At 37.8% G+C, this 24,586-nt stretch overlaps 2 protein-coding genes across 14 annotated transcripts in view; one reads left to right on the forward strand and one right to left on the reverse strand.

Annotated features, from left to right (window-relative positions):
• The window catches only part of Ccdc82 (coiled-coil domain containing 82), a 37,349-nt gene extending 25,001 nt beyond the window's left edge, over positions 1-12,348 (reverse strand). Inside the window, exons 1-6 of one of the 13 annotated variants that reach the window (XM_076926081.1) lie at positions 12,289-12,344; positions 11,290-11,450; positions 9,573-9,653; positions 7,044-7,075; positions 6,141-6,865; positions 5,508-5,712 (exon numbers count right to left, since the gene is read on the reverse strand). In XM_076926081.1, the coding sequence (XP_076782196.1) occupies positions 5,508-5,712; positions 6,141-6,851 (916 nt within the window). In that variant the 5' untranslated portion in view covers positions 6,852-6,865; positions 7,044-7,075; positions 9,573-9,653; positions 11,290-11,450; positions 12,289-12,344. Of the gene's footprint in view, positions 1-5,507; positions 5,713-6,140; positions 6,866-7,043; positions 11,451-12,237; positions 12,258-12,288 lie in introns of those variants that run through there. The other 12 variants (XM_076926080.1, XM_076926084.1, XM_076926082.1 and 9 more) reach the window with 12 other exon arrangements.
• Positions 12,349-12,795: 447 nt separating this feature from the next.
• Positions 12,796-16,282, forward strand: Jrkl (JRK like). The gene has a single exon (XM_076926086.1). The coding sequence runs from the start codon at positions 13,284-13,286 to the stop codon at positions 14,856-14,858; it is 1,575 nt and encodes a 524-aa protein (XP_076782201.1). The 5' UTR covers positions 12,796-13,283; the 3' UTR covers positions 14,859-16,282.
• Positions 16,283-24,586: the final 8,304 nt, after the last annotated feature.

Consider the following 24,586-nt stretch of genomic DNA (forward strand, 5'->3'; position numbering starts at 1 on the left):
TGAAAATATGGTTACGTAAAGAAAAAATGTTCCTATTGGCGATTTTAAAAAACTTCACCTTTAAAAATATGCATATTGAATGCAATCAAATATCGTTTTCAGGCTCCTTTTTGTTGATAGAATTATATGAATTGCTAGGTGGCAACTAAGTTGATTATTTCCCTGTTCTGAAATGTCAGTATTCTAATAATGCAGTGCTTGTCTGAAATGTCTTATTTTTACCTCTACTATGCTGTTTTGTCTGCACATGCAACATTTACTATCCACTTAACAGTGTTTTTCTTGTTTCTTCTGCCCATGCCCGTATTTCCAGCATGTGAACTATGCAGGTCTGATATGCAATGGACAAATACCTATCCTTTAACCTCTTTCCACATCTTTCACAAGAACTGCAGTCTGAGAATATAAACAGACATTTACAAGGCTAATGAAGAGATAAAGACTTGACTGTCATGTTACCATCATGAAGGAAGAAACTAGTTGTTCTGAAGTGGGGTAGATGTACCACTTAGCCAAATGGCAGGTGGTGAGAAAATGACAAATATCCTCTTTTGTTCCCTAGTCTTTACTGAATTGATAACCTACTCTCATTTTTGAGACAGTATCTCATTATGTAGCCCTGGCTGGACTGGAACTTGCTATGTAGCCCAGGCTTGCCTTGAATTCAGAGATCTACCAGCTTCTGCCTACTAGTGCTGGGATTAAAGGTGTGCACCACAATTGATGGTCAATTTTGATTTTCAACTGTATGTTGAATGCTGAATTAGGAGCTTCAAATTGCACTTAGCATGAATTGTAGAAGTTAGCAGGATAAATCTTGAAACACCACTTCAGTTATAATTTAACCCAAGCCACATGGGGGTATTCATATAGCCTATTGAGTTAATGAAAAACATATTTTCCATTTATATGATTAACTTATAACAACCTTTAGAACCTAATTCCTTGGTTAATCAAGCACTGCTTAAATTTTGTCAACCTCACTGGACATAGAATTGATAAATTAAAACTATTTATTTAATCATACACATAAACTCTAAATTTTTGTTTTATCAGCTCTGACATTTACAAAAACTCTTTTCATGATTAGCATTTATTGCAGTCGATAAAATCCAGAAATGTTCAGATACTATGCTTTTTAAAATTACCTACCCAACTATAATGTATTCCTATAAAGTGTCATAAAGACTAATGCACTAGGGATGGAAGCTTAGAACCTTGAGTCTTTTCGAGACTAAACATGGGATGATTACCACTGGTTTGCCTCCAGGATGGGCTATATAGTGAGCTCTAGGGCAGCCTAGGCAGTAATGTAAAATCCTATCTTAAATGAAATAAAAAGAAATTAAAAAGAAAAAGATAAATGGATAGGAATACAACAAAGAGGGAAGACAGTTAACCATTTAGCCTTTTCTTTAAGAAATCAGATACTTATTTCATTGGGCTTTTTTCTATATGCCAAAAATATTCTTTTTGATGTTCAGTTCTGATAAATGTATGAAGTTATCTAACCACCCTGACAATATTAGATTTACTATTCCAACTCTTTTATAATATATCTTAGTGTTCTACTTATTGAACTCAAGATGTCTAAAAGATAATCATATAAACATAGTCACCAAGTTGATGAAAATGTGGACCTTATACTCAGGAGAAATCTTGCCTGAAGCTAAATATTAGAGAGTTTTTGTCTACATATTAGGCTAAAGTAGTGGCAAACTGCCCTAAATACAAGCAAAATGAAGGCAGTTGATGAAGTCCTGGGGTATACAAAAGATGAATGGCAATATGGGAAAAGATTAGTGCCATAATACAAAGCAAAGGCAGGGGACAGTGGTAATACAAAAGTTATAAAAGAGGAGCATTCAGGAATTGATAGTGGCTAATTGCAGCAAAGCAACACTGGGTTAACATAAGAAATGAAGAAAAGGAAGCAGAGGTTGTCCAGAGTTGCTGTTTGCTACTCTGTTATTATACAGGAAACAGAAATAAAAAGAGACTATAGTGGATCATAGAACATGTTAACTCAAGAAAGAACAAGAATATTGTTACCAGTTGAGGAAACACAGCCTGTTGAATAAGACTACTGCAAGTACAGAACACACAAAATAAAACAGATTGCATGGAATATGAAACACAAACCCTTGAGGTAGAGATATTTAATATTAAAAGTAAAGCCAGCACTCCGGAATTTATTCAAGTGAGATACAGTTTTATATCCACAGAAAATCCTGAACACAAATGTTGATATTAGTTTTATTTATAATTACCAAAACATGGAAAGAAGCAAGATGTTTTTTAACAGATGAGTGCATAAACTGTGGCAAATCCATACAATGCATTTTTACTTAGCAATGAAAATAAGTGAGCTATGGGCATCCTGTTTAGCCATGGGGAAAAACTCAAGATTCACAGTTGGGTGAGGAAACCAATAGAAAAAGTTATGTGTTGTAGTGTTCTCAATAATTCTGTGACATTCTGGAAATGTTATAAACCATGTTGATATAGTGATTTCCTATAGTTCTAGAAAGAAAAGATGGAGATGTACATTTACTACTTTACATATTGCTGTAATTAAATACTTGACAAGGAGTAACCTAAGGAAGGAAGAATTTATTTGGCTAATTGTTTCAGGGTATAGTCCAGACAGCAAGAACAGCTTGCAGCTGTGTAGGCAGAGGAATGAGGTTCCTTATATCACAGTGAAGCAGTGATGGGAAAATGACAAGAGCAAGAGCCATAGCCAGAAGCAGAGTTTAGCTATAACTCCTAAGACCTGCTCCCTAGAAACTCACTTTTTCCAGCTATGTCCCACCACCTAAAGTTTCACAGCACCCCACCCCAAAACAGTGCTACCACCAGTATCCTAAGTAGTCACAAGAACATCCCATAAACCACAATAAATAAATAAAGAACATTTTAGGACACCGACATTATTATGGTGGGTATATGTCATTAGACAGTTGTCAAAATTCACAAAGGTACAAGACAAAAAGAGGGCTCTAACATGAACTATGGATAAGTTTAATGTATCAAGACAGTATCATCAATTGTATCATCATTTGTAACAAAGGTATCAAACCAGTGTAAGAGGTGAATGATAACATCCCAGCTCTAATTTTCATTTAATATTTCTCTAATTCCCAAACTGCCATTAAAATACAGTAAGCAGAAAGGAGTAGGTAGAGAAGGAATTAGAAGTAGTTTACACATACTGGTCTTGTACAAGAATCTATAATGATGATATGTCTCCTAATTGAGTATTCTTATGATGTAAATACCCGAGGCAACTGAACTAGTACTCGTTGATTCAAGAAAGTTAAAGATTAACTTGCAAATGCTTCACTTTCTTCCTTAATTTGCCAAGTTTCCTGAAGTAGGAATCATTTTTCAGCCTACTGTTTCATTGCAAGTGGTGGGATATAAGCCAAACACATACTTAATTTTGTTATACAAAATCTTATACTTCTTAAAATAATTATTTAGGAAGAATCTATTCTTTAATATATCAACCTGTTTCTGTGAACTGTAAAACATCATGAAAATAATCTTTGAACATATGTACAATTATAGGGATCCAATTGGTGATATGTATATTCAAATGTACCCCTACATTTCAAATTCTTTTATTTATAATCACACACACACACACACACACACACACACACACACACAGAGAGAGAGAGAGAGAGAGAGAGAGAGAGAGAGAGAGAGAGAGAGAGAGAGAGAGCTAGAGAGAAGAGACAGAGAGAGAAAGAGACAGAGAGAGAATTTTCTATTTTTGGTAGGCTTCATTGTGTGACGATTCAAAAACCCTGATAAAAACCAGTAATTTTAGAATAAGTATGCTGTCTAACATCTATTTAAAGATATCAGCAAAATCTACACAGTTAACAATGTTAAAATACTACATTTTTCTGATATTTTCACTGATTGTGCAAAAGTACAATTGGCAAAACAACTGCCCCTCACAAAGAGCAGAGCACTGGCACCAAACAACTAATAATGATCGCAGTTTCCACACTGAGGCTCTGGTGATAAAAACTATCCATTTGCCTAGGAATACCCTTGATGAAACAGTAAAACTGATCACTCTCATTTATCTTTAATATGGACATCCTTTAGTACTCTGTAGGAAAAACGTCTATTGGATACCAAAACAGAATGGTGGTTCTGAGAAAAATTCACTTATGCAACTGTTATAACTGGAGTAAAGCTTCATCTGTCATGAAACAACCATTTTCTCTTCAAAAAATAATGACAACTTGGATATTCAATAATATTTGTCAAATGTTTTCGCAAGAAGGAAGAAGTGATCCTGTCAAAACTTTAATTATAATTTACTGTGTTGGTTGCCAATAAATAAAGCCAAGTTTTAAAGTAGAAATCACAGTTCTGAAAAACTTGTATGTAGTAACTGCATACAATAGCTTCTCAATATTGTAAGAATATTCTCATGCAACTAAAATATTAACAGATGTTAATTAAAAATACACTGTGGTACATGTGAAAGTATGAAGTATGTATACAGTTCAGCAAACCATTATTTTCCAAATAACCAATGTCCTGTAATAAAATCATGCATGGGTAAAATAGCCAATAAACTGCAAGATTGCCAATGGGTTGTATTATGAGTGTTAAAAGTTCTTTTATATGGTTTCAGTTTCCATACAACTTACCTTCAGGATATTATCATTGGTCAAATTTTTGTATATTAACATTATCTAATAAGAATATTCACAATTATTTTGGAAGCAGTATAAAAATGTTCTTTCCTTTTCTAGCTACATATTAATGTGAGGCAAAACTGTTTCATGTACTTCAACAAAACAACACATTACATCACTGAAAGCAGCTCAGATACAAGAATCCAGCTGCCTTCTATAGTAAGATCAACATTAAAGATATCTAATGGGGCAGGAGAGGTGGCTAAGCAGCTCACAGTGCCTACTACTCTTGCAGGACAGGGTCAGGTTCCCAGTACCCATATCAGGAAGCTTGAAACTGTCTTTAATTCCAGTTCCACGGATTCCAATGCTCTCTTGCTTCTGCAGACACCTGCATGTATGCATACTGTGTGCATAAACTCACACGAGTATACATACATATAAATTTAAAACAAATCTACAAAAGTATTTCAAAGTATGTAAAACAATGCCAGTCTCCATTTTTGGAAAACAGTTATTTGCCATAAAATGTTACCATAAAATACAGTACATTTTCTAATGGTATATTAATTAATATATGTGTTACAATTGTATTTACAGTGGTAAATAATGACCAAGTTAGTCTGATGAAAATAAATGCTTGTTTGCTAGGGGTTAATAGTATAAAAGGGAAATGAATTCCTAAAATCACTGGAATAAATTTTTACTGTCAAATTTAAAATACCCAAACATAAAAATCATAGTTCCTAACCAATGATTTTAAAGATGATATTAGTAAGTTTTGATGCATTATATAAGGATTTGAACAAGGCAGAAACCTTGTCTTCATATTTAACTTACAAAGAGAATTCTGTTTTACTAATTTCAGTTGTGATGTAGTCAGATTCTCTCCTTGTTGATTTTTATTCTCTTCATCGCCTTCCTCATCTTGCACTACAAAATCATCAATCATGTAATCATCTCCATTTTCATCATCTCTATAATCATCCTTATCCTCATCTTCATCCTCATCATCAGTGCTTGAACAAGAGTCCTTTACAGAGTCCTAATTAAATGAGAAGAGGTGCTTCAGTAAATATTGTGATTTTAAAATAGCCAGCATGGCTTTTAAAATTAAATCTGAAAGAAAAAAAAATGTACACATTTTAAAGCTAACTACTGAACTTTGAAAAGTGAAAAACTATAAATTTTGGTTATGTTTGGTAAAATGTTTAAAATAAACATTAAGAATATGAGCAATTAAGAATGGGAATGATCATAAATAACAACAAATCGTCTTTTAATATTTTTTTAAAAGGAGAGTGGGGTTAACAATAAAATGTTATTATTAAATGCAATAGTACATTACAACATTCAGGGATGCTTATTTTAAAAATCTAGCCTTATTGAAAATAGAAGAGTCAGTACTTAACTGTTTATAGAACCTACTTTTAGGTAAAAATTCAACAATAAAACCAAGAAAATAAAACACACCTCAAAACTTCTACCACTATTGCGTCTCTGTCTCTGGCGTGATCTTTCAGAGAGTTCCTGTAGCTTCTGCTGGTATTCTCGCTTTCGAGCAGCTGATGATTTCTCAGGAGTTTCTTGTTCCATTTCCAATGAAGAACATTCATCCTCCACCACCCTGCGTGGGTGTTTAGCACTTGCTTTTCTAACTAGGATATCACTGCCATCGCTCTCATCGCTGTCATACATCACGGAGGACAGCCGTTTTCTTTTTCCTGGCTTGATGTATTCATCTTCCATATCCTCCTCAAGGATTTGTCCAGTGTGTCTGTTGTGATGACCCTCTGCTTGATCTGGGTGAGTGTCATCATCTGGTAAGTCAGTATGTTTGGATTTGTTCATTTTTTCTTCATCTGCTGAACTACTACTGGTGTTAAGATGTTTACTGTTGCTTCCTTGACTTTCATCTTTGGTTAATTTAAGCTCCGTTTCCTTTTCTGGTAGTTCATTCATACCAGACTTCTTGCTAATATCAAGCTCTTCATCACTGTCAATACTTTCCCCACTATCATGCTCCTCACCACTTTCAAGTTCCTCATTACTATCAAGCTCTTCATCACTATCAAATAACTGTGAGATACTTCTTTTAGTCCGACGCCAATCAACTCGAGATTTTTGCTCAGGTACTTCGGTTTTAGAATTTTTTCTTGTTTCGTGTCTTCTAACATGTACCATTTTCACTTAAGCTTCTAAAAAATAAAGTTATTAGGAACATAACAGTGACAACCAGATTACAGCAATGAATACAAGGTACACATTAGTTTGGATTCATTAAATTGTTTACAAAGGTAAAAATCACATGAGATAGTGGAATTAAAGAAATCACAGAACAGTTAATAGTCAAATAATTAATTGAACAACTATTACCTTTTTGAACACCTGTTCTTAATTATGTTGTGCTGAAAAGAATACATAGAAAAATCATGGTCTCGTATCCTTTAGAAAACTGTATTAAACTCAAGCATGCAAACATAATTAAGAAAAATTGAAGTAGTCAGTGTTAATAATAAAAATAAAAGTGATAGAAATATCAAGATATAGGAAGATTAGTAAGGCAATTAGTTCACCAAAATAATTTCAGACAAGTTAGTGTTGTGCACACAAAACTTTGGTGCTGATAACGAACATGCTATACTTAGTTAATAAGTATCACTGAAAAGGGATAAACAGCTTCTGGCAGGAGCAAGGAGACAAGAACAGAAAATGATGAAATTACAAAGATATGGCTTACGGGTGGCTTATGGGTAAACTGCCATGAAAGCATGAGGACCTGGGTTAAGATCTCCATCACACACATGAAAACTGGTTGTGGCAGTGCACAGAAAACCCAGAAGGGGACAGAGACAGGTGAATCTTAAGAGGTGGTTCCTTGGCCTGTTAGTCCAACTGAAATGGCAAGTTCTAGGTTTAGTGAGAAATGTTGTTTCAAAAAATGTCAAGAAACAATTGAGTAAGATAGCTCTACATCCATCTCTGGTTTCTGCAAATACCTGCATTGGTGAGCAAACCAACATACATTGTGTATATGTGTTCAACACACACATACACAAAAGTACAAAGATGATTCATTCTCAGGCAAACAAAGATTTAATATGGAACAGAAAGAATATGAATTTAAAAGCTCAATCAAGTTATATGAACAATGTTACAATATAATAATTGATGTAAAAAAGAGATGACAATACAATGCCGAGACATAACCTATCTGATAAGAGTATAGCCTCTATATTCCTTAGCAAAGTGGAAATGGAGTTATACGACACTTAAAATGTACAGAATAATCTAACGAAACTTACTAAAAGTCCAATAATACAGTCAAATAAAAATGGTAAGAAAAGTTTCATGGTAAAGCAGAACAAAGTATAAGGAAGAAAAATCAAAGCTGTCAGTTTGTGATTTTATAAAGTATATTTCACTAAATTTATCATAAGCATGTATTAAACTACTGACAGGTAAGATAACTAGAAATTTAATAACACATATGTACTTTTGTGGTTGCCAAGGAATAGAAGTAGAATCACAAAGTAATATGACCTCATAATACATGTATAAGAGCTTACGAAAATTATTATAACAATATTCTATAATAGCCCATATTTATTGTCTTTCTACTCATAATAATATCAAAGGATAAAACAATAGTAGAACCTTAAAACAAAATAATCCAAAATAATCCAAAAATAATCATACTGCTCATGATTTTTAATTCCAAACATTAGTTTCAAATATCTACTTCATCTCACTTCTAAGGGATTGTTAGAAGCTTAGAGAAAAAGAAATGTTTATAAAATAAAGATTAACTGTCATTGAAAATATTTTTAAAATGTGTAACTAACTGTTAGAGTAGTATCAAAGCTACAAAACCAAAATTATTTTAAGCAATGCTGGCATCACTGGACCAAGCTTACAGTGTTTCAAAATTACTACTTGGAAGAGGAAAGAATGTATTATTCATTTAATTGTACTAATCCTGGTATAGTTATAAGGTACTATGTCTACATATAATGGTAACTTCTCACATAAAAGCAGAACAACAGAAATTATAATAATATACACTAAAAATGATCTGCACAGCATAGGCTAAAATGTAACTTTGTGATATTATCTGCTACAGGATATGATTAATATCACAGTAATAGTAAGTAATATATACCAATTAGTAAACCAAATGGCCTATTTGAATTATAGTTGGTTATAATCTACATAAGTGTTATATTAAAGCCAAAAGATAAAAACAATAAGGATAAATAATAAAAATTACCTTACAAACACCCCTAGATTAGTCTTCAAAGCATTCCTTTTGTATGCCCATGCTTTCCAATATTTCCACCTAACTTCAACAGTTTCAAAACAATTTTTCTTTTGTTAAACACCAGAATAAGAAGACAGTTTATATTTGAAAGTCTTAAAAAATATTTGTAAGCACATATAAGTTTTCATAAGCCAATTTTGTATATGTGCAGTACACAATCATGGCTTTCTAGGAAACCTGTTTGAACTGGGAGAAATAATAAAAACACTTCAATAAAAAGACAGGTATGTTTTCATTAGATACATGAAAGTAAATATGGACAGTAAGAAATATTAAAGTGAAAGATGATTTTATTTTAATATACAAAACAAATTTACATACATGAGATTGTTCTTATAAAAGTAGAACATGCTCAAAGCACATTTTTTTAAACTGGGTAATTCCTAGGACAACATTAGAAATGACTGAGACTAACATATTATTAAGAAGACATATATGACTGCACATAATGATGGTAAAAAAAATCATCCATACTTAAAATTGATCGGTATAGTGTCATATTTATTTTTAAACCTTGATAAAAAAGATAGTATTTATCTTCATATATAAATATTAACGACAAGGACATAGTTCAAATGACTTACCAAAGATCACAAAGCTTGCTAGTGACAGAGCAGGGATTAGAAACCAGGTCTTCTGATTCCCCGTCCAGTGCTACACAAAGACTGCCGGTAATATCATGTGTACAGGTAGTAAAAATTAACACTTTAAAGTAGTATTTTATTTCTTACTCATGCTAAATTTTAGTTTTGGAAAATAATCATCAAAATGGTGAGCATTAACAAACATGCTTTTTAAAAATTATGTAACTGAATTTAAGTGCACATGGGTTAAGTCAGAAACTTTTGAAAATTATCCATTAGGCAAGAAAACCATGTGCAAAGAGATGGAAAGCTGCAGACTTCCCTCTACCATTTCTTTGATGACATCAAAACCAAAATTTAAAGGAAGAAAACTTGGCAAGGTCCAAAACAAAAATTTCCATGGAAAACCACAGACTTTGACCATTTTAGAAGGTATACTTTAATTAATTTAATTAAGTTTCATTTGGCCAAATGCTCCTTTGCCAGGGCGTCTGTCCTATTTAAAAATAGTCATTTCTATCAATAAGGTAAAATAAACCTGTTATTAAATGGGAGATTTTGAACATGGTTAGCTCTTCTTTTAAAATTATGGATACCTTTACTAAATTATCTGGGGAGGGAAGAATGGCAGAGAAAAAAGGTGAGTGATCTTGGGGAGAAAAATAAGAAAACGAAGTCAAGTTCATAGGTAAGACAGCTTCATGTTTAGAATTCGCCTGATAAAGAATCCATGCAAATGGATGTAAGTTTTGTTTATGCTGAATTAAAAAAAATCAAATGAGGATTTTATTAAGATGTCTTACCTTCAGGCAAAGAGAAAAACAAAGATGCCATCAGAAAGCATCAAATAAGTGAAGGAAGGTCAAAACTACCCTGTGCTTAATAGTTATCATGTACGATGCACATATTAACTTCCATGTTGCCAAAGAATATTAATTCATGTTTGTATCTTTCTTTCAAAAGATACTGTGTTGATGCTACTTGAATTTCTTATCAGAAGAAACATTTTCTTTTTATAACTAAGAAACCAACATAGAAGTCACCTACTTGCTCTACAAACAATGTAGGAAGATGATAGTACTTAGCTCAGATTTGAAGTGCAAATCCTGTGCTATTTTTGAAAATTCTACCAGGAGGAATTAGTTCATGAAATCTGTAAAAACATCAATACTTCTTTTATGTTTTCTTTTATATGGTGGAGAGAAAATGTTATAAACCAAAGAGTTACTGAACATTTATCAAAATGCCAGCACATGCAGTGGTGCTATTAGAAGAAGTAAATGCAGTCTCTGCTCCCAAGGAGCTCACAATCTTATGAAATTACTTGGGACATCAAAACCAAACCAGCACAATAAAGGATTTGAGGGCTACATGCATGATTCTGTTTAAATTTTTACCACATTGATCTGAGTCAATTTGTTATAGTCCTCCCATTGGCTGGTAAAGGGAGCAGCATACATAACAGTCAGAAAAAAAAAAAAAAAAAAGGAAATGATGAAGTAAATACATAAAGAGGCAAACCAATGCCTCCCATTTGACATCATAGTTCAATACTTTGTAGAATGGGTCCTGCCAGCCTGGTATCCAGGATAACTAGATCACTCAATAACATCTGTGATGAGGGCTGTGGCTCCCTAAATCCAGCAGGGCCAAATGGAAGAGAGAAGAAATGATCCTTTGGGGTGTGAATACCGGGATCACATTCATGATTACCAACCTGGCTCTCTGGTGGTGGGGCTTATTCCCCAGATACAGGAAGTGGATGCTCAGGCCTCCAAAATGGAGGGATAGCTGTTGCTAGAAAACAGGAACCTTCGTTACAGCTTCACCAAGACCGTGCATGAGCCACAGAAGGGCTGTGTACCCACAGATAAGGATCTGGAGAGACAAGGAACGTGAAATGAGTGGTGCACTCAGATAGGGGTGTGTGGAGAAATTCCCAGAAGGGTCTGTGTACAGATAAGGGTAACAGGAAACAGCTGAGGAGACATTTACGGAGGGCTGTGCTCCACAGGCAGGGTCTGAGGAGACACCCGTGGATGTCTATGCTCCCACAGGCAAGGGTCTGAGGAGACACCCGTGGATGTCTATGCTCCCACAGGCAAGGGTCTGAGGAGACACCCGTGGATGTCTATGCTCCCACAGACAGGGTCTGAGGAGACACCCGTGGATGTCTATGCTCCCACAGACAGGGTCTGAGGAGACACCCGTGGATGTCTATGCTCCCACAGACAGGCAAGGGTCTGAGGAGACACCCGTGGATGTCTATGCTCCCACAGGCAAGGGTCTGAGGAGACACCCGTGGATGTCTATGCTCCCACAGGCAAGGGTCTGAGGAGACACCCGTGGATGTCTATGCTCCTACAGACAGGCAAGGGTCTGAGGGGCCAGCCGTGGATGGCTATGTTCCTACAGTCAGGGTCTGAGGAGACAGCCGTGGATGGCTGTGCTCCCGCAGGCAGGATCTGAGGAGACACTCGTGGATGGCTGTGCTCCCGCAGGTAGGCCCCTTCCCGCGTCCGTGACGCACATCTAAGAGATGGCGGGTCGCAACACTGAGGGCGCCGGCCGCTCCTCTTTTAGCCGCAAGACGCCGCCTAGGCTCTGCGAGAGGCTAGGCTTCCCCCTCCCCACCACAACACTAATTATCGGACTGGGACCAGACCGGAGAGAATTCCCGCCAGAAACCCGCAGGCAGCCACCCTCGAGCTCTCACCTTTCAAAGCGCCTCTGTCTCTGCCTCCGCCTTCGCTCCCGCCTCCTCCCCGCCCCGCCCCTGCCGCGGCCCCGCCCCCGTCGCTGCCCCTGCCGCTGCCCCGCCCCGGCCGCGGCCCCGCCCCCGCCGCTGCCCCTGCCGCTGCCCCGCCCCGGCCGCTGCCCCGCCCCGGCCGCGGCCCCGCCCCCGCCGCTGCCCCTGCCGCTGCCCCGCCCCGGCCGCGGCCCCGCCCCCGCCGCTGCCCCTGCCGCTGCCCCGCCCCGGCCGCTGCCCCGCCCCGGCCGCTGCCCCGCCGCTGCCGCTGCCCCGCCCCTGCCGCTGCCACGCCCCTGCCGCTGCCACGCCCCTGCCGCTGCCACGCCCCGCCTCTGCCTCCACCCGCATCCCGCCCGCTCTGCCTCCTCCCCGCCCCGCCTCCGCCCAGGTTCCTTAGGCACCACGTCCCGCCCACTTTCCGGGGAAAGCCGGAAGTTCCGCCTCCAGGCGGGGCAGGGGAGGGATCGAGGCGCAGTATCTGGGGCGCGGCTTCCGGGAGCGCGCTCTGAGGGAGGAGCGGCTGCGTCGCCTATGTTGGGGAGCCGCGGAGGTGGGCGAGCGGCGTGGGGCGTACGGGGCGGGAGGACGGAGCAGGCCGGGCCGGGGCGACGGCCTGATTGCGGGTGGAGTAGCCGGTAGGCGTGCTCCCTGAGGAAGGGGAGCCTAGCTTCCTTCCGCCCTGCGCTAACTTTGGGGTGTGGCAGTAAAGGGCCTGTACCCCGGGCCTGGGCTGGAGTGAGGACTGCGGTCACGGCAGTACTAAATCACAAGTCTGTAGCCCCGATTATCCGCGAGGATGTGAGGCCTCCTCACCCCACTTCTGGTAAAGCCTGCCCCGCAAATTTCTTGTCACCTTCTGCCTTGCCCTTGCTAGCCTAGCTAGCGCCAGGGCTGCAGAGGCTGAAACAGGTCGAGTGTTCTTTAAGGATCGCCACAAGAGTGAGTTCCAGAGTCTCACGATGTCAGGGAAGCGGAAGCGTGTGGTATTGACTATTAAAGATAAACTTGATATAATAAAGAAACTTGAAGATGGAGGCTCTTCCAAGCAGTTGGCGGTGATTTATGGAATCGGTGAAACAACAGTCAGGGATATAAGAAAAAATAAGGAAAAAATCATAACTTACGCAAGCAGCTCTGATTCCACGAGTCTTCTGGCCAAGAGAAAGTCTATGAAGCCATCCATGTATGAGGAACTAGACAGAGCAATGTTAGAATGGTTCAATCAGCAGCGAGCTAAAGGGAATCCCGTATCTGGACCAATTTGTGCCAAACGGGCAGAGTTCTTTTTCTACGCTTTGGGAATGGATGGTGATTTTAACCCTTCTGCTGGCTGGTTAACACGCTTTAAGCAGCGCCACAGCATTCGAGAGATTAACATTAGAAATGAACGATTAAATGGAGATGAGACTGCTGTGGAAGATTTTTGTAACAACTTTAGAGATTTTATCGAACGGGAAAATCTTCAGCCAGAACAGATCTACAATGCAGATGAGACTGGACTCTTTTGGAAGTGCCTACCTTCCAGGACTGCAGTAATTAAAGGTAAATGTACTGTCCCTGGGCACAGCTCAGGTGAAGAAAGAATCACCGTTATGTGTTGCACCAATGCAACAGGCTTGCACAAACTTAAACTTTGTGTTGTGGGCAAAGCAAGGAAACCTCGTTCCTTCAAGTCAACTGACACCTTAAACCTGCCTGTCTCTTATTTCAGCCAGAAAGGTGCATGGATGGATCTCTCCATTTTCCGACAATGGTTTGATAAGATTTTTGTGCCTCAGGTTCGAGAGTACTTAAGATCTAAAGGCTTGCAGGAAAAAGCAGTGCTTTTGCTGGATAATTCCCCAACACATCCAAATGAAAATGTCCTGAGGTCAGATGATGGTCAAATATTTGCTAAATATTTACCACCTAATGTAGCCTCATTGATTCAGCCCTTGGGTCAGGGAGTCATAGCAACCATGAAAAGAAACTATCGTGCTGGTCTTCTCCATAACAATTTGGAAGAAGGTAATGACCTGAAATCATTCTGGAAGAAGCTGACTCTTTTGGATGCACTTTATGAAATAGCAATGGCTTGGAACTTAGTAAAGCCAGTTACTATTAGCAGAGCTTGGAAACAGATTCTTCCTGCAATGGAGGAAAAAGAAGAGTTGGACTTTGATGAAGAAGATATTTCTGGTGCTACTGTGGCTACCATTTTACAGCATACCAAAGGACTGGAAAATGTGACTCCTGAAAATTTGGAAAAGTGGCTTGAGATTGACAGTACTGAACCAGGGTATGAAGTGTTAACTGACAGTGAAATCATCAGAAGAGCCCAAGGCCAGACAGATGAATCCAGTGAAAATGATGAGGAAGGAATTGAACTGATTCCAGAGAAACATATAAATCACACAACTGCTCTCCAATGGACTGAGAATTTATTAGATTATCTAGAACAGCAAGGTGATATGATCCTACCAGACAGACTGGTAATACGTAAACTTAGAGCCACCATCAGAAATAAACAGAAAATGACAAACCCAAGTCAATAACAGCATTTGAATTTTATTGTTATTATAATTGTATTTGTGACACATTGCAATGTGGTGTCTGTTCATATTATACATTCTTAAACATAATACTATGAAGTACATATCGAAAGTATATCCAAAGTGGTTTAAGGATTATGTGTTTCATTATGTGTCTTATCCTCTTATTTGTAAAAACAGAACTACTTCTGTGTGTATATAAATGACACATACTCATATATTTGCATCTGTGAATTAGTGATCTCCAGGAGTGGCGTTCTCTACATTTTCAAGCTTTAAAAGTGAACAGATTGAGCACTTTCCTTAATTCTTTTGCTTGAATTTTGAGGACTGCAATAGCAATCTTTCCTTGCGTTAACCACATTAATGGTTGTCTGGCTTTTGTATTTGCATTGGCTAAGAATTAAATAATTAGATTTTAGGATGATATATAATAATATAAAAATGAAATTCAATAACAATGGTGAAAATCTATGAATTATAAAAAATAGAATCATTTCTGTTTTACATTTTTTTTGTGAATGGAAAAGATAATTCTGGAAATGAATTATATGTATGAAGTAATTTTAAATGAGAGAAACCAGAGCTGATTTTTGGGAGGTATCAGTTCATTTGAAGGAAACTGGGTATTAAAAATTTGGAAAACAATGAGTTACTTATACAAAGAAAAATAATCTGGTCTTTTATTTTTGAGTTGAATAACAGTATAGAATTATTTATTTACCTAATTTTTCATAAATGTTTTTTAATTATTACATGTAATAATAACTCCCACTAATACTTGGGAACATCTGAAATTTGAAAGTTAATTTTTTAAATGAGTTTTTAGAAATAGCTATAACTTGAAAAGCTTTTGTCATACTTAGCTGATTTTATTTGATATGAAAGAAATAAAGTTTATTTTAGATAATTTGTATGTTTGTATTCTGTTTTTTGAAGAAAGCACAAATAACTGGAAAGTGCTAGATAAAGCAGTTATTTTCTTTTTTGACACAAAAAGGAATTCTGTAATTTGTCCTAAGGATTTTGACAGATTTTCTTAATTCTGCTTATCTAAGATAATGAAAATAGTTTTTATATGTTACAATTATAATTTAAGGGAAAAGTATTTTTATTATAGATGTCTGAGCTCAAAACATTAAAAAACAGAATTGGTCACAATTTTGATTTTGTCATTGGGATGTCTTGGGATTCTAAAACTTTTAAAGAGATTTTTATCTTGCATTTCTGTTATATTTATGTTATATGTATGTGTGTCTAGATTTTTCAAGTACTATTTTATGATAAAAAGTGTTTTAAAATTGTTTAATTCAGTGCCTAAAGAAAGAAAAACATTAAAAGTAAACATGGGTATTGAATTAGAGCAATTATTAATTAAATCATATATAAAACATTTTTTATAGAATGAAAATATACACACTATAAAAGCCTCTTTGTTCTTTCTTTCCCCCCACCCCCCATTTACTTAGTTTTTTATGTGAAATGCAGTGATATCATTGCCACCTAGTGGTCAAATCACCCTTACTGTTGAGCTGCTTCGTTAATTTTTAACATCTAGTTAAAGGTTCACTATGTCCTTGAGGATCAATTTTTTGATTATCTCTAGACTGAGAAGCTTCTCTTCTTTGGTTTGCAGCTATTTGTTCTCTGAAATTTGCAAACTGGTAAGCTAGCAATTCTGTATTGGTCCAGAATGCTTAATTTTAACAGCTACCGATTCTTGAATGTTGTGTTCTAAGTTAGGCAATTTTATTATTTAATTCTCTAAATATGAATTAGATGGAAGCTGTTATGTTGTCTCTTATTCTTACTTGCTCCAGTTAAGAATTTAAGCTCAGGTGTTTAACTTTAATCAGTCTAGCTAAACTCTTATTCTTTCCCAGTCTTCTGAATTTATTATTTACTGTCTCCCTCTATCATTTGTCACACATGTGAATTTTCTTATGTTTTCCAGAACACTGGTGATAACCATTGCTTTTTTTCTTTATGAGATTTGTCTTCCTCTCTATTCTGTAGTACTGCTGTTATCTTTTTACATCAGTTACAGCATTTGAAGCTTGGATTTTCTGTCTTTTGATTTCCAGGTCACAATCCTCAGTGAGAATTATTCCTTACCCCAATCTAGTTAAAGCCAACAATAGCAAAATGAGCAGTTTGCATGCAAATTTCTTTTAAGTTCATGGGGCTGTCTTGAAGAAAATAGAAGAGTCAGCATAATATCAACATTGGAAGTCTTGCTCGGCCAAAGATAGTGAAAATCAATACAGTAGGAAGCACCACATAGAGTCAACATTGGAGAAATCAGGATTGTCAGTGATGCCTGGTCACTTAAAATGTCAGAGTGAAAATAGTCAAACAACCTAGTGATCCTTTGCTATTATATTAACCAGCCTCTACCTGAATGTCACCAATATCCTAAGCACTGTAGAAGCTTTTGACTCTCAATGAATAGAACCCATCCTTATGAAAGGGGCCCATGTCCTTTGCATTCTTTACCAATGCAGTCTATCTTTATGCTTATCACAGATCCTTCCTCTAACCCTGAGCTCTGTTTATTAGCCAGTAGAACTCATTCTTATTATAAAGATCATAAGTGCTCTGCTAAGGAGTTTCTATGTAGCTATGCCTATAAGGCTTTGTTGTGATAATTATCATGTGGACAATTTTCTAAAGTTTTACTATGCTTAATGTGTAAGAAAAATAAACCATGAGGTCAGACTCTGGAAGTTTTGACCCAGTGCCTGAAAAGATGGTACTGACTTGAGTATCCAGGGTTCCCAACACATTACTACTGAAGACATAGGAGCGTGGAAACATTTACATCCAAACAGATCAAAATAAGCTCCCAGTAAGACAGTATGGGAGAAAGAGTAGAGGTTGTAGTTAAAGGGAAAGAAGAAAATGTACAGGGGAATGTGGCCCATGAAGACTTCCACTTTACAATCTGTTTATTTCCGCATGCCAGGCCTGGGGTTACTGGTTTGTGCTGCTTGGTCTTACAGGGAATGTTGAATTAGTACCAAGTTAAATACCTTTGATCACTCATTGCTCACAGTTGTGAGATGATTTTAAAAGTTGTTTGAGGGGCTGGAGAGATGGCTCAAAGGTTAAGAGCACTGGCTACTCTAACAGAGGACATGGGTTCAAGTTCCAGCATCCACATGGCAGCTCACAACTGTCTAACTCCTGTTCCAGGGAATGAGCACCCTCATATAGACAGACATACATACATACATACATACATACATACATACATACATACATACAAATCAGCAATGTATTAAAAAAATTAAATTAATTTTAAAAAGTTACACTGCACCTGCCCTCAAAGTTAGTTCCCATATCCTGTTCTCATTACCTCAATCAAGACACCATTTGACTGCCTGTTAAAGCTGAGCCATAGGCTTTTGTCCCTCTTGTCCTGCAAATCTTTCTGTTGATACATGTTGACTATTCCTTAAAACTAGTGTAGAGCACAAAGCTTCTTACATGTCTCATAGCCAGAAACTTTGAGGAAAATAGATTTACTTTGAGAGGTTATATGAGGAATGAGTTAACTTCTCTGAGAGGTTTGAGATTTTAGGAGAACAGGGAAATTGGCAGTGAGAAAAACAGAATTTTTTGAGCTTAAATCTAATGACTCAAAAATCCGTTGAATATATGCACAAAACTGGCAGGCCTATGGGATTTAATATAGTGTAGTAGGGGCTGGAGAGATGTCAACGTTAGACCATTTGCTGCTGTTTTAGAGGACCTGGTTTGCTCCCAAGACGCACATGATGGCCTACATCTGCCAACAACAGTTGTAAGGGACCCAGTGGTCTTTTGGCCTCTTCAGGCTCCTGCCTGCACACAATATACAGAAACTCAAGTAGGCACAAACACATACATAATAGTAATAAAGTGTTTTAAAATATATGTATGTAAAAGAAGAGAGGTCATTTAAGAATCATAAAGTCAGGGTGGAAAAGCAACACATTTGAAAGGACAATCTGGTTTTATGTGAATTCACATAAAACAGCTGGAATAGTGTGACATTCACTATGTAAAGAAAGCAAGATAGATTTTACTTATTGATTTCTTAACTGGTTTCTATTCTGCATACTCTGCTTTGTGCTACTAGTTTTTGCTTCTCCTGGTTGACTTTGTCTTTCTATATGATCTAGCCATTCAGTTTTCAACAGTCCACACGTAAAACTTCAGCTGAGAAGTAGGACTCTTGATGCTCTTTGAGTCCCAATATTTAGTGGACTCTTCAGCTCCTAACCACCTTAAAAGTTCAAAACATGACACTTTTAAGACCAACTATACTCCTTAGAGGCATATTTCTGTTAGCCTTGTTAAAAGCAGTGTTCCGCAGTGCTCAGCGTCTCACTACTACATGCCATCACAAGTTGGGATCTGGCAGTCACTTCATCACTGACACCTAATGCAATATTTATTTTTGGGCCACAGACTTAAGAATTGTCATGGATTGATTTTTTTTTTCTTTTGTCTCATAATACTGGGCTTGGTCTAGACATCAAACTCTATTGGATCAGTGCTTTGTGAAATATTATGTTAGTGATTATAGAATTGTCAAGCAACTATGGTATTCTACATATGCGGTGCATTCTAGGATATGTGTGACATGTGCTTGCCTGTATTCAGAGACTTACAGTAGAGAGGAAACAATAACAATGGAGAACAGGATTTTACATGTTAAAGGAGTACAAATGAAAGACTCATTTTGGTATGAGAGACATAAGGTTAATTCTTCTAGAAGGATGAAGTAAACAATTGAATAATAGTCCTTGATGTTAACTGAGTCTCATAGTATTTCCATGGATAGCTGTGGATAGTTGCTCAGTGTCTAGGAGGAAAAAAAAAAAAAAAAAAAAAAAAAAAAAAAAAAAAAAAAAAAAAAAAAAAAAGTACTTGTTTGGAGAATGAAAAAAATATCTTAGTGTATTATGAGCTGCAAGAGTGAGTTGCTTTGTTTCACAGAAAGTCCAAGCAGAGCTTTGCATTTTCAGTCAGATTTCCTTCCTACTGTTGGCACTTTTCTTAGTTTGGGTTTTACTGTTGTGAACAGACACCATGACCAAGGCTACTCTTATAAAACCATTCATTGGGGGCTGGCTTATAGGTTCAGAAGTTCAGTCCATTATCACCAAGGTGGGAACATGGCAGCTTCCAGGCAGGCATGGTACAGGAGGAGCTGAGAGGCAAACAGGAAAAGAGTAGCTTCCAGGCATCTAGAAAGAGGTTCTTAAAGACCACGCCCACAGTGACACACCCACTCTAAGGCAACACCTCTAAATAGTGCCACTCCCTGAGCCAAACATTCAAAGCACTACAGCAAGCTAGGGGATTATTTGCAAGACCTATAAACGTTCCAAAATTTCTGAAACATTCTCTAGCTCTCTTATTTCTGCCTGTAGCTGTTTGCTGAGTTCATCTCTTTTTCCTTTCTTCAAGCGTTTGCCAAACACAGGAAGGGACAATAAACATTAATATTCTGCCTCACACTAGTCACTTCCTCTAGAGCAAATCTGTGTGTGTGTGTGTGTGTGTGTGTGTGTGTGTGTGTGTGTGTGTGTGATACTCAGCTGTGGCTGTGCTTGTGAAAGCCAGAGGTTAACAATGAGCTGCTTCTATCACATGTTTTTTGAGACAGAGTCTCTCCCTGAACTTAAACTCTCCATTTCTTAAAGACTGGCTGGCCAGTGAACCCCTGGGATCCTTCTGTTTCTGTCTCCCAGCACTGGGGTTATAGGCATATGCTATTATGTTTGGCTTTTTACAGGCCTGCTTGGGATCTGAACTGAGGTCCCATGCTTGTCCCCTGAGCCATTGCTCCAGACTCTAGATAGACCTTCTCAACCTCAGTGGTGGTCCAGCTAGCTGTGAGGGGTGATGCTATGTACTGTAGGGCTCCTAACAACCTCTCTGAACCCTGCTAACCACCTTTTCTGTGTTGTAGTTCTCACCAAACAAATAGTGCTGCAGACAGTGCCAAGTGTTCCAAAGGGCTCACAATGGTCTCATCTCAGGACTACTTTTCTTAGGCACATGGTCTACTTTTCAAGTTACTGAAAATGATATCTGTAATTAAATCACTTCCTTCTGCCCACCATCTGGTGGTTATTTCTGGGGTGTCTGTTTCTTCTAATTTTGTGCTCACTAATAATAGGTTTTTCTCATGGTAGCATTGCACTCCAAGACGGTAATTCCTTGATTTGTGCAACTTGTAATGAAACAAACATGCTAGAAGCTTAGCACCTTCTCCTCCTCCTCCTCCTCCTCCTCCTCCTCCTCCTCCTCCTCCTCCTCCTCCTCCTCCTCCTTCTCCTTCCCCCTCCCCGTCCCTCCCCCTCCCCCTCCCCCTCTTCTTCTTTCGTGTAAGGTTTTGCCAGAATGTGACTTTTAAGTGAATCTTAATTCATACTGTTTTATCTTGTGATTTTGCATCTTCTAAGCCATTAGATTTTTTTTGTGTGAAGTTAGTACATAGTAAAAGAGAATATAAGAAATACACAATAGCTTCTTTTTTTTCCCCAGAAATAAGGATTAAACTAGGATCTCACGTATACTAGGCAAGTCCCCAGGTCTTGCTTTTGTGCCTTCCTTTCCTCAGCAGCTATGTATTGGTAGAAACCAGTCTTGTAGGATAGAAACAGGGCTAGGAATGGGCTGGACAGTGGGATACCTCCCCAGCCAGTCCAGCTGCTTTGCATGGACAGGTTCATACAATAATAGGGGAAAGAAAATATTTTGGTGAGCAATTAGCACTTTCTGAAATCGAGAACAATTATTCTCACAGAGTCACTCATAGGTCTTTTAAGAATATCATTATGGATCTTTTCAGAGGATTTGATCTATGATAATTTGGTCTAGGATAACTGTTTTTTTTTTATTCCCAGATATTTTAATGCAGCCATCTTTGAGAACCACAGATAATTTGCAAGGTATCAGAATAGAAAATATAGGATGAGAGTAATTGGTTCCTTTGATGCAACATTAAATCGGGGCTTCGTATAAGGTAACAAGAAAACTGGATATGCCCTCTAGCCTGTAAGTTTTTCATGCACCCCACTGTGAGACAGTGTCATGTTCTGTCATCTCATGTGCCCTTGAACTAGCAGTCTTCCTGCCCTAACCTCCCCAGCACTGGGATTACCCGAGTGTGTCACAATTCACAACTGAGATCTTCTTGAGACTCCATATCCAGTTGGGGAGAGTGGACAGTTTTCTTACAAACATAGTATCTCTCTTTCTTCTGTTTAGAGCCTTGGAATTTTTTACAGGTCTTTGTATTCTCTGGTCTTGCACATAGTTTGTTAGGTTTATTTTTATTTTTGTGGTACAGCAGATGGGCCCATGGTGCTACATGCTGTTCCTGATCTGTTTCCCACCCCCTGTTTTATTTTCTGCTATTTTATTTCTTTAGTACTACCGTAAGTGGTATGTTTCCATATTTAAATACCAATCACTCATTTCTGGAATATATGAGAACAATTAATATTTGAATATTGACTTGTATCTCGAAGCCTACTATTAACAAATCAAGCACAACTTCTAATAGTTGTTACTTTTTAATCAATTCTTTGAAATCTCCTACTAAAGCTGCCATGTCATTCATGAACAAAGGGAGTTTAATTTCTTCCCAATATATGCAAGCCTTTTTATTATTTTATAGGCCAAATTTTTTCTTTCACACAATTAAAACAGAGTAGTATTGACACACTTTGAGCCCACAAGTAACTGGGATTTTAAACATTATTTTGAGGTCTACTTTATAGTTATGAAGACAGCTGCCCCTGCTAAATGCAGCATGAACATGTAGGCTTTAGTTGACTTTGAAGAGACCAGCAGCAAACAGATCAGAATTTCAGTTCTGTAAGACCATGGCTGGTATATAAATTTGATAAATGCTAAAGAATCAAAGATGGGATCAGAAAAGTAAGTGCCTTAAGGGACAATGTAAGAAGATTTCTGATGACATCAAATGAGTTTATAGAAAGACAATGGAAGAGCAATTAAATATTATACTTATGGAATTGAGGAAAGCTATTGACTGTGATACTCAGCTCACTAAAGGGATGGAGAGGTGCCTGTAATCTGACAGGGAACCAGCTGTTGTAAAAGGTCCTTTTCCCAACAGGATGGCCAGTGTCGCCTGTGTGAGAGGGCCATGCAGGATAACATGAGACACAATACTGAATTATGAGTTTGTTTGTGCCTTACTAGTTTGAAGATTTTTTTTTTTTCTTTTTAGCGAATGATGGTGTCAAATGAACACCAATTCATTGCATCCTCCATCTGAACTGGAGGAAGCAGAAGCAATGGAGGGATAAAATGCCTGGATGCTACCAGTCTTCCAACCATGATGATATGGACTGAACCTCTGAAGCTTTAAGCCAGCCCCAATTAAAGGTTTGCCTTTATAAGAGTGACTATGGTCAATGGTGTCTCTTCACAGCAATGAACCTGTAGGACAAAATCCTAGCCCCTTTCAATAGGAAGATATAGCCAGTAAAGCACAAACCTGGAACCAATCAGACCATATATGGAACCAATAGGATCATGTATCTTACGCAGTGGGGCAGTACTGCAGATGACAGTGAGTCCTCCCCCCCATTGACGCCTAAACCTTGCCAGCTCCTCGCCCTCTTTGGAGATGTCTGAGGATGAGAAAACCCGATGACTTCTGGACAATAAAACACTATCAAGAACTGAATAAATAGTGACTTGTACACAGCCTGTGGAGTTTAACATAGCTCCATGGAAGAAATGGTTGAAAAATAAATGTTTATTTTTCCCCATATTTTAGCAGTCATTGCTAACGTTGGTAAGATCTCCTTGGGTGCTAAATCCCAAAAAAACCATCACTTGCTTGAAGAAGGCAGTAGTAAGTCTTTATAGGTAATTTACATCTTCTGTAAAAGGTGATATTCATTAGGTTCTTCTTAGTATGGAAAAGTAGCACACAAAAAAAGAAGGAACATAAAGGATAAAGATATTAAGTGTTAACTAGAGAGCATAGGTGGGCTCTCTGACTCCTGAGGTTGTATTTGTGAAGGAGACACAATTTCATAGGAGTGACAGATATTGAGGCTTTCAGAATTCCCACACAAAAGACCTCCAGTTACATACCCGAGAGAATGCCCCTTCCTCCACTAAAAAGAAGTGTGCACAGCCTGCAGAAAATCACCGAAGCTTAAAAATGGCTATCTTTGCTGCAGTTTCTTACAGAAATTTTGTCTTACTGAGTTTTATTTGAACTTTATCTGAAAGCACGGATGATATTGAAGTCTTAATTTTTGACAAAGAAAATCCAGAGTAACAAATTCTGGAGCATTTGAGACACGCAGAGCCTCCCAAGCATGGTAAATGGACTGTGATTGCCATCTTGTGGTTGATTAGAACATTGCCTGCCTAAAAAAAAAAAAAAAAAAAAGACCTGTATTTAAATGTAAGGTCCTTCTGGGTACCTTACAAATGTAATGATTGTGGGAACAAGAGAGTGTAGTCACACAGCAAATTAAACTTGCAGTTTCTCAGCCCATTATGTTTAAAATTTACGCTGAAGTTCTAGCACTGGAGTTTCACTAGAAAGGAGCCTGTGTGATACTTAGTGGCTCCAGAGAACTCAGAGATGAGTGACCCATCTTTCCTCAAATGTATATTTGGAATCCAAGGCTCTTTCTGTAAATGAGACCCTCCTCGTCACTCCATGCACTCTTTCA

Source organism: Arvicanthis niloticus, chromosome 27 (assembly GCF_011762505.2).
Source record: "Arvicanthis niloticus isolate mArvNil1 chromosome 27, mArvNil1.pat.X, whole genome shotgun sequence".
In the NCBI taxonomy this organism is placed as follows: domain Eukaryota; kingdom Metazoa; phylum Chordata; class Mammalia; order Rodentia; family Muridae; genus Arvicanthis; species Arvicanthis niloticus.

Coding starts and splice junctions, on each gene's coding strand:
- Jrkl (XM_076926086.1), top strand. CDS start 13,284: ATGTCAGGGAAGCGGAAGCGTGTGGTATTGACTATTAAAGATAAACTT.